Source organism: Leucoraja erinacea, chromosome 25, assembly GCF_028641065.1.
Source record: "Leucoraja erinacea ecotype New England chromosome 25, Leri_hhj_1, whole genome shotgun sequence".
NCBI classification, from domain to species: Eukaryota; Metazoa; Chordata; class Chondrichthyes; order Rajiformes; family Rajidae; genus Leucoraja; species Leucoraja erinaceus.
In genome coordinates, this window is record NC_073401.1 from 4,302,523 (window position 1) to 4,317,124 (window position 14,602).

General features: G+C 42.7%; 1 protein-coding gene across 1 annotated transcript in view; it reads right to left on the bottom strand.

Moving 5' to 3' along the window:
• vsig10 (V-set and immunoglobulin domain containing 10) overlaps nucleotides 1-14,602 on the bottom strand; it is a 49,080-nt gene that overhangs the window by 11,697 nt on the left and 22,781 nt on the right. Inside the window, 3 exon segments of the mRNA XM_055655594.1 lie at nucleotides 24-90; nucleotides 9,016-9,152; nucleotides 13,366-13,378. Coding sequence (XP_055511569.1) covers nucleotides 26-90; nucleotides 9,016-9,152; nucleotides 13,366-13,378 — 215 coding nt within the window. The 3' untranslated portion in view covers nucleotides 24-25.

The following is a 14,602-nucleotide window of genomic DNA, read 5'->3' on the forward strand; positions in this document are numbered from 1 at the left end:
TACCGCCAAAATGAATGTTCTACCTTTAAGCATCAGTTTCATTTCTTTTTTCACTTGGAAGCCTGTCGTTATAGATTTTTGGTGGGTTATCTGTAGGAAGAAATTGGAGATGTAAACCAATGATTTGCACATTTTCATAGTATTGCAATTAATTAATTATAAAGTCAGTCATACAGCGTGGAAACAGGCCCTTCGGCCCAATTTGCCTACACCCAAAGAGTCGTAGCGTCTTTCTGGTCACCGCCGAATTTTCAACAACCTATTACGGGTGCCAGCAGTTGCTGAAAAAGTTGCGTAAGTGGGACAGGCCCTTTAATCTGTCCTATCCATGTACCCGTCTAAATGTTTCTTAAACGTTGCGATAGTCCCTGCCTCAACTACCTCCTCCTGCATCTCGTTCCATATACCCACTACCTTCAGGTGAAAAAGTTACACCTCAGGATACTATTAAATCCCTCTCCCCCCTCCACCTTAAACCTACGCTCTCTGGTTCTCGATTCCCCTACTCTGGGCAAGAGACTCTGTGCATCTAATCAAACTATTCCTCTCATGATTCTGTACATTCTAAGATTACCCCTCATCCTGATGCACTCCAAGGAATAGTGTCTTAGCCTGCTTAACCTATCCTTATAACTCAGGCCCTCGGGTCCTGGCAACATCCTCGTAAATCTTCTCTGCACCCTTTCCAACTTGACAACATTTGTCCTACAACATGGTGCCTAAAACTGAACACAATACTCTAAATGCTGTCTCAGCAACATGACCTCCCAACTTGTATACTCAATCCTCTAACTGATGAAGGCCATGTGCCAAAAGACTTCCTAACCACCCTATCTACCTGTGATGCCACCTTCAACAAACTATGTACCTGTACTCCTTGATCCCTCTGCTCTACAACACTCCCCAGAGCCCCATTGCTCAATGTGCAGGGTCTGCCCATGTTAGTGCTCCCAAATTCTAACACCTCACATTTCACTGTACCATCAACCATTCCTCAGCTCATTGGCCAATCGATCATGATCCTGCTGCAATTTCTGACAACCATCTTCACTATCTACAATACCACCCACTTTTGTGTCATCTGCAAACTTGCTAATCATGCCATGTACATTCTCATCCAAATCATTGGTTTAAATGACAAACAGCAATGGGACTAGCACCAAACCTTGAGGCATACCACTAGTCACAGGCCTCCAGTCCAAAAAGTAATCTTCCACTGTCACCCTCTGCTTCATTCCATGAAGACAATTTTCTATCCATTCAGCTATCTTGTCAAGAATCATATGGAATCTAAACTTCCAGAGCAGCCTACCATGCAGGACCTTGTTACTGAAATCCATGTATACAATAATGTTGGGAGGTTGAATGTTAAGTATACAGTTAATGGCAAGCCCTTAGCAGCATTGATGTGCAGAGGGATCTTGGAGTCCAAGTTCATAGCGCTGAAGGTAGATAGGGTGGTAAAGAAGGTGTACGATATGTTTGCCTTCATTGCTAGGGGCATTGAATGTGTGTCAGGAAGTCATGATGCAGCTTCCGGACATGTTTGGAGTATTGCATGCAGTTCTGGCAGCCGCATTACAAGAAAGGAATGGAGGCTTTGGAGAGGGTATAGAGGAGGTTTACCAGAATGCTGCCTGGATTACAGGGTTTCAGCTACAGTGAAAGAATGGATATACTTGGATTGTTTTCCATTAAACTTTGGAAGTTATGGGGAGTCTTGATAGAAGTATATAAAAGTATGAGGGGCATTGATAAAGTAGTCAGTCAGAACCTTTATTCCAGGGTTAAAATGTCCAACGCTAGAGCTCAAAGTCTTAAGGTGAGAGGGGAAAGTTTAATGGAGATGTGTGGGGCAAGTTTTTTGTTTACGCACAGAAAGTAGTGGGGGCCTGGAATACCATCCTAGGGGTGGTGGTGGTGGTGGAAGCAGAAACGATAGTGACATTTAAGAGGCTTTCAGACAGGCTCATGGAAGTGCAGCGTATAGAGTGATATGGGTCATGTAATGGAGGATGAGATCAGGTTAACTGGGCATCATGCTGGGTACAAACATTGTGGGCCAAAGGGCCTGTTCCTGTGCTGTACTGTTCAAAGGTCTGCTTATTGTCATGTGTACTAATTAAGGTACAGTGAAACTCAAATTACCATATGGCAATCCTAAAAAAAAGCAACAAGATACAACTACATAAAAGTTAACATAACCATCCGTCACAGCAGATTCCCCACATTCCTCACTGTGATACAAGGCAATAAACTCTAATCTTCTTCCTCTTTATTTTCCTGCGGTCAGGGCAGTCGAACCATCCACAGTTGGAGCGATCAAAGCCCCCACGTTGGGGCGGTCGAAGCCCCTGCGACTTGGAGTTCCTGAAGTCGGTCTTTAACCAGGGACCGTGAGCTCCACGATGTTAAGTCCGCATGCTCCCGCGGTTGGAGCTCCCGAAGTCCATCTCCAGCAGAGGCCACCAGCTCCTTGATGTTAGGCCACAGTGCGGACGGAGATACAATACAGAAAAAAATTGCATCTCCGTCAAGGTAAGAGATAAAAAAGTGTTTTTTTATGCCTAACCCCCCCCCCCCCCCCCCCACATAAAACAAGCTGATGAACACTAAAACATACACTTAACACATACTAAAAAACAACAAAGAAGGGAGGAACGAGACAGACAGTTCCATGTACTATTGGGATGATCTGCACTAAACACAATACTCCCAATTAAAGGCGCATAGAGCTGTAGCATGACTGCCTGTCTCTTATACGCAATGCACCGGCTGATGAAGGCTAGCACACCAAGTGTCCTCTTTACCACTGCAACCGTTTACGTTGTCACGTTCAGGGAGTTATGGACTTGCATCCTAAGATCCCCCTGTACATCAGTGCTGGTAAGGGTCTTGCCATTGATTGTATACTTTCCCCGTGCATTCAATCTCCTAATGTGCAACATTTCACACGTGCTTGGGTTAAACGCCATCTGCCATTTCTCTGCCCATTTCTGTAGCTGATCTATATTCCGCTGTATACGTTGACAGCTTTTTCTCAGTCTGCAACACCAGTATTCTTGACATCATCTGCAAACTTACTAACCAACCCATTTACGTTTAAATCCAGTTATTTATATATATCTCAAACAGCAGTGGCCCCAGAACAGATCCTGGCGGAACATTATTGATCACAGATCTCCAGCCTAAATATTGTCCTCCCATTACAAATGTCTTGCCTTCTATCTAAGCCAATTCTGAAGCCATACGACTAAGTCACTGGTAATCTGGATCAGCCTACTATGGGGATTTTATTAAATGCCTTACTTAAATCCACAGAGAACATCTATCTACGGACCCTCACTTTCATCACCTCCTCAAAATCACATGATCAAGTTAGGAAGGCACGATATGTTGTGTGGAAATATATGCTAACTGTGCCTAGTCTCTTATAAATGGGATCAAATCATATCCTGATGAATCCTCGCTAATGGCTTCCTTTCCACTGACCTGAGAAGCAAGAACATTAGCTACGCTCCAGTACATAGTCTGTGACCAGAGAAGATGCAAAGACCTTAGTCAAGGCATATGCAATCTCCTCCCTTTCCTCTCTCAATACAATACAATACAATACGGGTTTATTCGACACATTGCACATAAAGTGCAAGTGAAATGAATATCAGCAGCGATACAATGAGAAAGAACACAATAAAAATACACAATAAAAATTTAACACAAACATCCACCACAGCATTCATCACTGTGGTGGAAGACACAAAAATTGGCCAGTCCTCCTCCATTTCCCCCCGTGGTCAGGACCAGAGTCCAGAGCCAGTCCATAGTCGGCTCTTCCCCACCGGAGACCGCGGCTTCAGGATGGTGTAGACCGCAGGCCGGTGGTGGAAGATTTAAAGTCCCCCGCCACGCCACAGCCAGAAGCACCGCAGACTGCAGGGCCGGCGGTCAAAGCTCCCCTCCAGGGGTGATGGTAAGTCCACGCCGGGTCCGCGGTAGAAGTTGGCCGCGGGCCGACGGTCAGAGCTCCTTCTTCCCCCACGAGGGATCCCGGGCTTCAGACGCCGCACCAGCTGAAACTCTGCAGACCTCGGCTTCAGGCTGCCGGCAGCCGCGGGCCAACGAATCAGAGCGCTCTCCTCCGGCGAACCCCAGCGAGGGCTCACCCGCTCCACGCCGAGAGTCCACGCTGTGCACGCCGCTGAAGCCCCGGGTGCGTCTCCGGGAAAGTCCACGCCGATCCTTGCTGTTAGGCCACGGGGGAGGCGACCTGGAAAAAGTTGCCTCTCCGTGGAGGAAGCGACCAAAGCGGTTTCCCCCCACACCACCCCCCACACAAAACACATAAAGAAACATTGCCCAATAACCTGGGATGGATCCCATCACACCCTGGGGATTTCGCCACCTTAATGCTCTTCAAGAGCCCTAACACCTCCTCAATCTCAAACTGCACTAACATATTAGTATTCTCCACACTGATCTCATTGTCCTCCATGTCTTTCTCCTTGGTGAAAACAGAAGCAAAATACTAATTTATCACCTTGCCTGCATCCCCAGATTCCAAGCACAAATTCCCATTTTTAGCCTTTGCCCCTTCTGCACGCCTGCTTGAGTTCTTTCCTTGTTTTATATTCCTCAAAAGGCCCCGTTTGATTTCATCCTCTTAAACCTTGCATGCACTTCTTTTTTTATATACACTAAATTTACAACCTATTTGGTCATCCAAGATTCCCTTACTTTGCTGTCGTTAACCCTCCTCCTTACTGGAACATGCCAGTTCTGAACTTTGATCAACTGGCCTTCAAACAATTCCCACATGTCAGATGTGGACTTACCCGATAACCACTGCTGCTTGTGTACCCTCCTGAGCTCCTGCCCAATAACATTGTGGTTTACGTTACTCCAATTTAGTACCTTACTGCACTCAATTCAAAGGAATATAAACATTTATGGAGATGTGATCACTTCCCCAAAATGCTCTTCCACTGAAACGCTAATCGCCTGGTCAGGATCATTTCCCAACATAAGGTCCAGTAGGTTTTCTTCTCAGGTTGGAATATCTGCATACTTCTTCAATAAATCCTAACTGGATAAATCTAACAAATTCTGCCCCATCTATGCTTTTGGCACTGAGTAAGTCTCAGTCAATATTGGAGAAGTTGAATGCACCCACTAAGACATTCTGTTGCTTTGGCAATTTCTGGTAATCTGAAAACATATCTGTTCTTCCATCTCTGGCTTGCTTTTAGGGGGCCTATAGCACAATCCCATTTCATAGCTTGCACCTTTCTTATCTTTAAGCTCCAGCAATATCGCCCAAACGAATCCTCCAGTACATCTTCTCTGAGTGCCGCTGGGACTGGCTCCCTGATTAGTGGCGCAACGCCTCCACCCCTTTTCCCTTCCTCTCTATTATGTCTGAAATGATAAAACCCTGGAACATTGAGCTGCCAATCGCATCTCACTTGCAACCATGTTTCTGCAATGGCCATAACATTGTGGCCCCAAGCACCAATCCAAGCTCCAAGTTATTCTGCTTCCCCCACAATACTCCTTGCATTGAAATAAACACATTTCAACTCATCAGCATCATCATATTCCTGTCGTTCCTCAGACATTAGTCCTAACCTCCACCTTTCCATCGCTCCTTCCAGTTTCTGACCACTACTCTGGTTCCCAACCCCCTGCCACTCTGGAGTAAACCTCCCTTTTAACTGCTTGTAGCATGTGCCTGGTTCTATTCATGCACAGGAATACCCAAATTCCTTTGTCCTTCACTTCTTTGCAGTTTGCCATTTTTATGGTAATTTGCCTTTTGATTGCACGATTTCACATGCACACACATTAAACTCCATTTGCCAACTTTCTACCACTCATTCAATCTACCTTGAATCTCCTTGCTGAGTCACAATGCCCCCATCATAAATTATCCTTCCACTATTTTGTCATTGGTAAACTTGGATCCTTGACATTCTGCCCCCTCTTCCAGGTCATTAATACAATTAATAAATAATTTATTCTGCTCATAGTCATATAATGATACAGCGTGGAAACAGGCCTTTTGGCCCAACTTGCCCACATCGGCCAACATGTCCCAGCTACACTAGTCCCACCTGCCCGTGTCTGGTCTATATCCCTCCAAACCTGTCCTATCCATGTACCTGTCTAACTGTTTCTTAAACGTTAGGATAGCCTTGCCCTAACTACCTCATCTGGCAGCTTGTTCCATACACCCACCACCCTTTGTGTGAAAAGATTACCCCTCAGATTCCTCTTAAATTTGGCTCAATGCTGTAAGTTGGTGAAGGCTAGTACTTGCATTTATTTTGACATATTTTCCTGAAGAAGAATCACACCCAAAACATTCTGCCCATTCCCTCCACCGATGCAGCCAGATATTCCCCAGTAGCTCTCCTTTTTGTGGCTTCATTCAACTTTTATAGATTTACTATAATTTACCGTTGGGTCCCTATCACACGGGAGGCCTGGTCCCCCAACGCAGCCCGTTCCCCAAGGCAATACTCCACCACTTACCCGTTTCCCTAACGCAATATTCCACCACTCACCCATAGCCCACACCTGCGCAGGGGCTGCTCATTTTGTCTTATTCACCCTCCCTCATTTTTAAATTTAGAAAATAAAATGCAATTGCACTTGCTAGCTAGCAGAACTCGGTGTATTGTGACTTTTAAAAAAAAAGCATTTCCACGTGCTAGTGTTAGCAGAACTCGGTGTACTTGGATAGCAAAAATTGTTGTGAGCAGGGCTATAGTCCCTTTGTGACGTCATAGCTGTAAGCACAGGGAAGAAATGTTTCTCAAATTGGGGTTTTGTAAATCTAAAAATGTTAATAACTTATGAAATATAACATCAATCTGAACAAAACTTGACACAAACCACTGCAGGACATTTGTGAATAAGGTGGTGAAAAGATAAGGTGGTGCTGACCAGTGATACCCTTACATTAGCACATCCTACACACATTAGGGGCAATTTTCAATTTTTTTAACCTATGCCAATGAATCTACAAACCTACACTATGGCGTATCGGAGGAAACCGGAGCACCCAGGGAAAAACCCACGCGGTCACGGGGAGAACGTACAGACAGCACCCATAGTCAGGATCGATCCCCATTCTCTGGCGTCCCAATCCGATAATTCACTCATATTCATGTGCTACAGTTTAATAATTGCACTTGAAGATTAGTTGGAAATCTAATACCCTTTCATTAAGTACAAAGTACTAATTATCAGCTCTTTAGCTACTTTAGGTTTAGAATGATATGTATTTCAGATTAACCATGATATATTAAAAGTACCTTCTAAGATTGACAACGCCCTATTACAATACTCAACAAGCAAGTCCTCTTTAGGAAAATATGTCAAAATAAACGCAAATACAACCTTTCACCTCTGCTGCGTGGAAGATAACTATTACTTGTACCACATACAGAGTACGAGCAAGGTACGAAAAATCCAAATATTCACTTGGGTACTAGGAAACTTGGTCTCAAGCCAAAGGATCGATAATTAAAGGGCTAATCAAAGGATGAAGAGCAAAGAGGAAAGTTTAAAGAAGGGAACTCTAAAACATTGGATATAAAGAGCAAAGGAGGATGGGTTTATGGAAAGTGATGTATGATGTTTACAGGGGGGGGAGGGGAGGGGAAATAATGGGAATGGTCGTGTTTATTTGTTGATATAATTCAAAAAACTGATTTTAAAGAAATGCAGATAATTGGGCAAACTCTGATAATCAGACATCCTTAGGGCTTTGGTGATGCTAGACTGGCAGATTTTCCAGACTATTGAATAATTCTCCAATTAATACCTCACACTTAATTAACTTAATTTTTAAAGATGTTACAGTAGTACAACAGGTTTTCCAATAAACCTGCAAAGTTTAAAGGGAGCATGGAAAATAAAGTTCTCGTGAGCCAGATACTGAACCATTGGGATCTTGGAGCAATTGGGTTGCAGATTGTTGGAATTGTACATAAATAGGTATTTACAGTAAGGAAACATACATTTTAATTCACATTAAAAGTGGACATCTAGACATAGAAGGTAGGTAGGATTGCTATTGCTAAAATAAAAGGTAGGATTAGCTTGGGATCATCATGTAAAACACATAGTAAATTAAAAGTGTATTTCTGCATCACCAACACAAACTTGGTTTGTGTAAGCTTAGCAGAGCAAACAGCCAACAGGAAAGTTCCCTTGGAAAATAACTTCACTCTGCTTAGAGTGCCTGGATCAGCACAAGGAAATGCAAGGGCAACATGTATGAAGACTTAACACATTTGGAGTCAACTGTGTGTGCCATATTCTTTTCAGAACACATGGGTTTGGATTAGCTCATGTGGACAGGGAAAAGATATTGACACAGATGAGCCTCTGGTGAAAGGTATTAACAAATGAACAGCTTTACCTGTGATGGATGGCTGCTGTGAAAAGATAAAAACTGATCAAAGGTGCTTTGTTAGCGATGTGATTAGTAACAAAAGGCAAGGTTATTCGATACTGACCAAAACCAGGGATCCCCAAGGCACATGATGAGCACATAGGGAAAGTAACTTTAGAAGTGTCTGATCACACACTTTCTTCATTTCATATTGGTTAAGAAATTACAACTGATCTTTGCTACTTTTGGTGGAATTGATGCATCTAATTTCCAAAATGCATAAAATCAGTGAGATTGTGTGGGATGCAACAAGGTGAACAGATCCTTCTTTCTCCCCTGCAACGTAATAAATGACTTCTGACCCGAATTCGACTCCTGCAAGTGGTTATTTTTGCTCCACAGCACGAAACAGGAAGACCGATGCAAGGCAAAATTTAAAAGGCCAATAAAACAGGTCAAAATTAACCTATACTAACAATATTCATAGCAAATTAGTTATTCAAATGACTCCAACCCTGACTAAAATCAAATAGTAGAACTGTGTTTTAGCTATGTCACCGGCACACATGTTCAACAAATGCCTTTCCTCATTGTCCAGGTCAAAGATCACTTACCTTCAACAAAAGCGTGGCCATTCATTGACTCAGCAGATTGATGATTAACAACCGAGGTTATTCCTGATGAACCCTCATCCGCAAATTCTTCCTCTTCCTCCGAATCCACCAGTGTAAAAACATTTGAACCCGATTGCCTGTATATTTGGGAACATGGTGATCAAAATAAGTTAAGAGAAAACTCTTAAATGGTAAATGTTGAACCAATGTTGAAATTTTGAATACAACAAAAAATGTAATTAGGTTACCAACACTATAATCACAGATTTAAACAAAGCACTTACACAAAAGTTTAAGCCACAGAATTTTACACAATTGTAAATACATTTTGCACTCGACCACTGAATGAGCTCAGGACCTAATGGGTGTAGGATGGTCAGGCATGTGCTGTCAGGGTAGGCAAGGTAGGCACTGCCTACCCTGACTAATATAATAAAATGGTAATTATTAAATATAAATAGTAAAGGCATGGGAGAATAATGCCTACCAAAGAGATCGATCTCTTAGGTAGGCATAATTCTCCGTGCCTTTCATCCGCAGTACATGTAACACGCGAAGGTCTGTGCAGCTGACGTGCCGTCGATGCTGCTTCAAGCCGTCAATTTCAAGGGTACTGAAAGCAGCTGAAATTTTGCCTTTGCAGTACTGCGCATGCGCAGCAGCATGCTGCGCACGTTTCTTGGTGGGTTTTTCAAACATGGGTTGTCATTATCTTAAGAGTATCTTAAGAAACAAAGAGAGAAGAATGGAGTTTGTGTACAAATGATGTGGTAAGTAAATTTCTTGGTGCTATATGTTTTTAAACACCGTATTTCCCGGCAATGAAGACGCTATTTTTTACCCAAAAATAAGGCACAAAATTTACATGCATCTTGGAAGCCGAAGTTGGAAGGTTGTTAGACAAGAAATATCAGACTTGGCTATCCCTCAGTAGAGCAACATCAAGAACGATGTTGTTGTCCCGAGGGATAGCCAAGTCTATCCCTCATTGCCGGCAGCTGATGGGAAGCGGCTGTAAAAGGACAGCGCAGCCGAGGAGGGGAGAGATCCTTTCACAGCGTGTGGGGAGTCTGGCCCGGGGTAAAGTTGCGGGGAGGGTAGGAGCTTTGAGAAGGTGGGGGTCAGGAATCATGCCAGCATCTCACTTGCCGTGACGCTCCGGGCGCAGAGCCACCACATTGTGGCCGGGGGAAGAGGTAGCTCGGGTGGCTGCGAGCGGCCGCCGGGACCAGATAGTGGAACAAATAGTGGAGAGCACTGCCAGAGGTGAGCGGGCCGGCAGAAGGTGCTGAGGTCCCGAGGCCGCTCGCAGCCACCCGAGCTGCTTCCCTCCCCGGCCACAATGCAGTGGCTTCGCGCCTGGAGTGCCGCGGCAGCTGTGAGTGAGTTACTGGCATGATTCCCGACCCCCTTCTTCTCAATGCTCCTGCCCTCCTAGCAACTTTACCCCTGGCCAGACTCTCCACACGCTGTGAAAGGAACTCTCCGCCCCAATTGGTCCCTTGAACAAGTATCGTCATTCAATAAGATCACAACTGATTGTGCTCCCGTTTTTCCCCACCATCTCTCCACCTGCCATCACCATCCACCCCCCCACCCATTCAGTAATTCAGAATGAAGGAGATTTGGAAGCCTTGGGCAAATTGCTTACTTTATTTTTATTTTTTTGAGCGTGAGAAATGCCCCACCAGCCTTCTTTCAAACTTTAGCAACTCAAAATGGGGGTGCGTTTTCATTGCCGGGAAATACGGTACTTTATTAAGAGATTTGACTTTATAAAAGTCGACTGACAGCTTGCGGAGAGAACAATCTGCGCATGCGCTGTTTAATATTTTTTAAAAGACGACTGACTGCCTACCCCGAGTAATTACTCACGGCACGTGCCCGAGGATAGTGTTGATGTGCAGGGATTGCTGGTTGGCACGGACTCGGTGGGCTGAAGGACCTGTTTCCGTGCTGTATCTCTAAACTAAACAGCAAGACAACAACCCAGATTTAGAAGCCAGTGACAAGACACTCATGCTTAGGCTGATTGGTCGAATTAATTCATACTTAATTTTTCTGCACCCTTCAGCAGGGACTTGCAGGGACAGACACACTGATCCTTACTGGCAAAGTCCTGAAATGCAGCAGGGCTTTTAACATGTAAAGGCAATCTTGTGGCAGAGCTAGAACACGTCACACTTATAACTGGTAAAATATAAATTAATGTGGATCAGTTTTTAGGCTGTCTAAACCTTTGAATCTTTCTCATAAAGGCACCTCACGTTTTATATGTGTTTGATTACAGTCAAGAGTGTTTTATTGTCGTATGTCCTGAAACAGAACAATGAAATTCTTACTTGCAGCAGCACAAGAGATATATAAACACAGTACTCTGTAAAAGCCCCCAAAAAAGTGTAGTGTATAAAATACACAAACAATAATAGCACAAGAACAAAAACAATGCCACTTTGAAGTTTTTGACTCTTTCCACCGCCATCCCATTTTCTAAAGTCAACAATCAGTTCCTTGGTTTTACGGACTGTAAGAGCAAGGATGTTGACTGATTTCCCTCCTACACTCTGACTCGTCATCGGAAATGTGTCCGGCTACATAGTCATGTAAAGACAGTAGAGCATGGGGCTAAATGTGCAGCCTTGAGATGCTCCTTGGTTATCACGGAGGAAATGTTGCTACCGATTCGTACTGATTGTATTCTGTTGATGAGGAAGTCAAGGATCCAGTTGTAGAGGGATGCGCAGACACAGATTTTGAAATAACATGTTTATTTAATTCATACCAAAACCTAATTTATGTGCTTTATTGTTGACATAAACAAAACCCTCCCAGATCTGGGACGTCGGAGGGGGGGGGGGGGCGGGGACATTGCTGGTGCCATTTAAAAACAGTATGCTGATAGTACTGGTCTCAGCTCTAGGGGTCCAGTTTCTACATAAACTGAGACTGGGATATATGATGGCATCTCCAGAAAAGATAGCTTCCTATATTAGAGCTTGTTAAACAAGATAGACCATGATCATCAGGACAAAAATTTGGAATTCCAGATATACCCAACTGACACCCGACTATGTGTAATGACACACCATCTATTATACCTTAAAACTACTAAAACGTAAGAGGAAGTAAATTAGCACTATGGGCAGCCATAAACAGCCTAATGGCCGGGTATCAGCACTAACCATCGCTAGATGGCTCAGACAGGCTTGGGAGCTGCTGGGGTGGATACTGACATCTTAAGTTTCTATCCAACAAGGGCAACAGCAACACCGGCAGCTAGAGACAAGGAAGTGCCTATGGACCATATCCTGGCTACAGCAGGATGGTCAAGAGAAAGACCTTCCAATTCTTTATAATAAGCCAATAACCAAACCTGCGGTATTGCAGAATCAAGTTTGAATTCTGCAATATATTTAGCCCTAGGGAGGATTATTTTGTTAAAATAAATTGTTATTGCCTGAATTGGATGCATGTCTGAATACAATAACATACTTCCTCCCTTGAATGACTTCGGCAGTGAGTGAAGCATGGACTGTTCCACGGCTTGAAATCACAGAGCTTTAAAATCTTCACGTAGTCACTCACGTGACTCCGAAGTAAAATAGTAAGATTAAACGAGAACTTACCAGTTTGAAGTTTGATCTTTATTTTATGAGGAGTTACAATGAGGGATTACGTGCCCTCCGCTCCCGCCCTCAATTATAAAAGTCAACTGGTATCTTAGTTCTCCTTGTCTTTACTATGTTTACTTAAATTACTATTTTCCGTGATTCCACACTGCTGCTTTGAAGAATGTCGTGCACGGGTGCTGGCGGGGTCTTCACGTAATCCCTCATCGTAACTCCTCATAAAATAAAGATCAAACTTCAAACTGGTATGTTCTCGTTTAATCTTACTATTCTATTTTTATATACACATGGAGGAGCTGACACAGACTTTATGATGGTGTATTTCTACTTTTATATTATTCATTTCTAAATTATCTTCCCCATTTCAAACCATAATGGCTTAAGATACCACATTGAAACAACATTAGTAGCCAATTGAAACATAGATCTAATCAAACAAATAAATAAATGCAATTGTTATTAGGGATCGAAAGGTTGCTTCCGCCCATCTAATGATTTAATGTGTAGGAAAGAACTGCAGATGCTGGCTTAAATCAAAGCTACACACAAAATGCTGGAGTGACTTCAATCTGAAGAAGGGTTTTGACCCAAAATGTCACCCATTCCTTCTCTCCAGAGATGCTGCCGTCCCGCTTAATTACCCCAGCATTTTATGTCTACCTAATGATTTAATGGTCAGGTTTCAATGTTATTAATAAAGATTTAAAAAGATTTTACTTACCAAAAACGTCTTCCTGGAAAAAAAGAAGGAAAAGCAAATTTGTACATTTAGTAGCTGTAGTATCGAAGTATTTGTTAAAATACTAAGGCTCCACAAAATGATTCCATGCATAGTGCAGCAATCTTAGAGAATTGTATTTTAAAAATATATATTGACTTGCTTTTAAAAAATAATAAAGACTATCCAGGTAGAATCAACAATAGCTCAAGTAACATGCAAATATCACATCTCATGAAACACAAAATAATTTAATAATCTGGTGAAATGACCTCTAATGTAACCCCAGTGCCAACATTTGTTTTGAGTAAAAGCATTAAGAACGACTTTCTTTGCAATTGTGGTAAGTCCCAGCAATATTATATTGGCTGTCAAATTAAATATTGAAGGCTAACTAAGAATAAAATTAACCCTTTTGATAAAATAGACAATAGGTGCAGGAATAGGCCATTCGGCCCTTCGAGCCTGCAATGTGATATTGGTTGATCATCCCCAATCAGTACCCCGTTCCTGCCTTCTCCCCATATCCCCTGACTGCTATCTTTAAGAGCCCTATCTGGCTCTCTCTTTAAAGTATCCAGAAAACTGGCCTCCACCACATTCTGAGGCAGAGAATTCCTCACTCACAACTCTCGGTGTGAAAAAGTGTTTTCTCATCTCCAGTCTAAATGGCTTACCCCTTATTCTTAAACTGTGGCCCCTGATTCTTGACTCCCCCCAACATCGGGAAAATGTTTCTTGCTTCTAGCGTGTCCAAACCCTTAATAATCCTATATGTTTCAATAAGACGCCCTCTCATTCTTTTTTCTTCGAGAATAGTAGAATACATCCTCATGCCAAAAGTAATACCAATGATACTTGTTCTTGAAACGTACAACTCGATAAGTACTGAATATAGTTATGCATTACTGTTAAGGTTTATTTGATCTTCATTGGTTCAAATGAACAGGATTTAGCAAGAGGGAAAGGAAATCTACACCAGCCATTTTGACTGATGGCGACATGACAATGTATTTTCTTTTATTCACAATTAACTGAATGAAATATTTCAACTGAACTTTTTCCAACAATGCCAACATGTTTAACAAAATAATGTCTTCAAATCAAAGAACACTTCAATGAAGTACCATTTTAAAGACTTTCCATCCTTGATGATACAAGTATTTCACTTCAGTCACTGGGGTACAATTACATCACTGAACTCAAAATGCAATTACAAACTTGCTTTCAGGAATGTCCA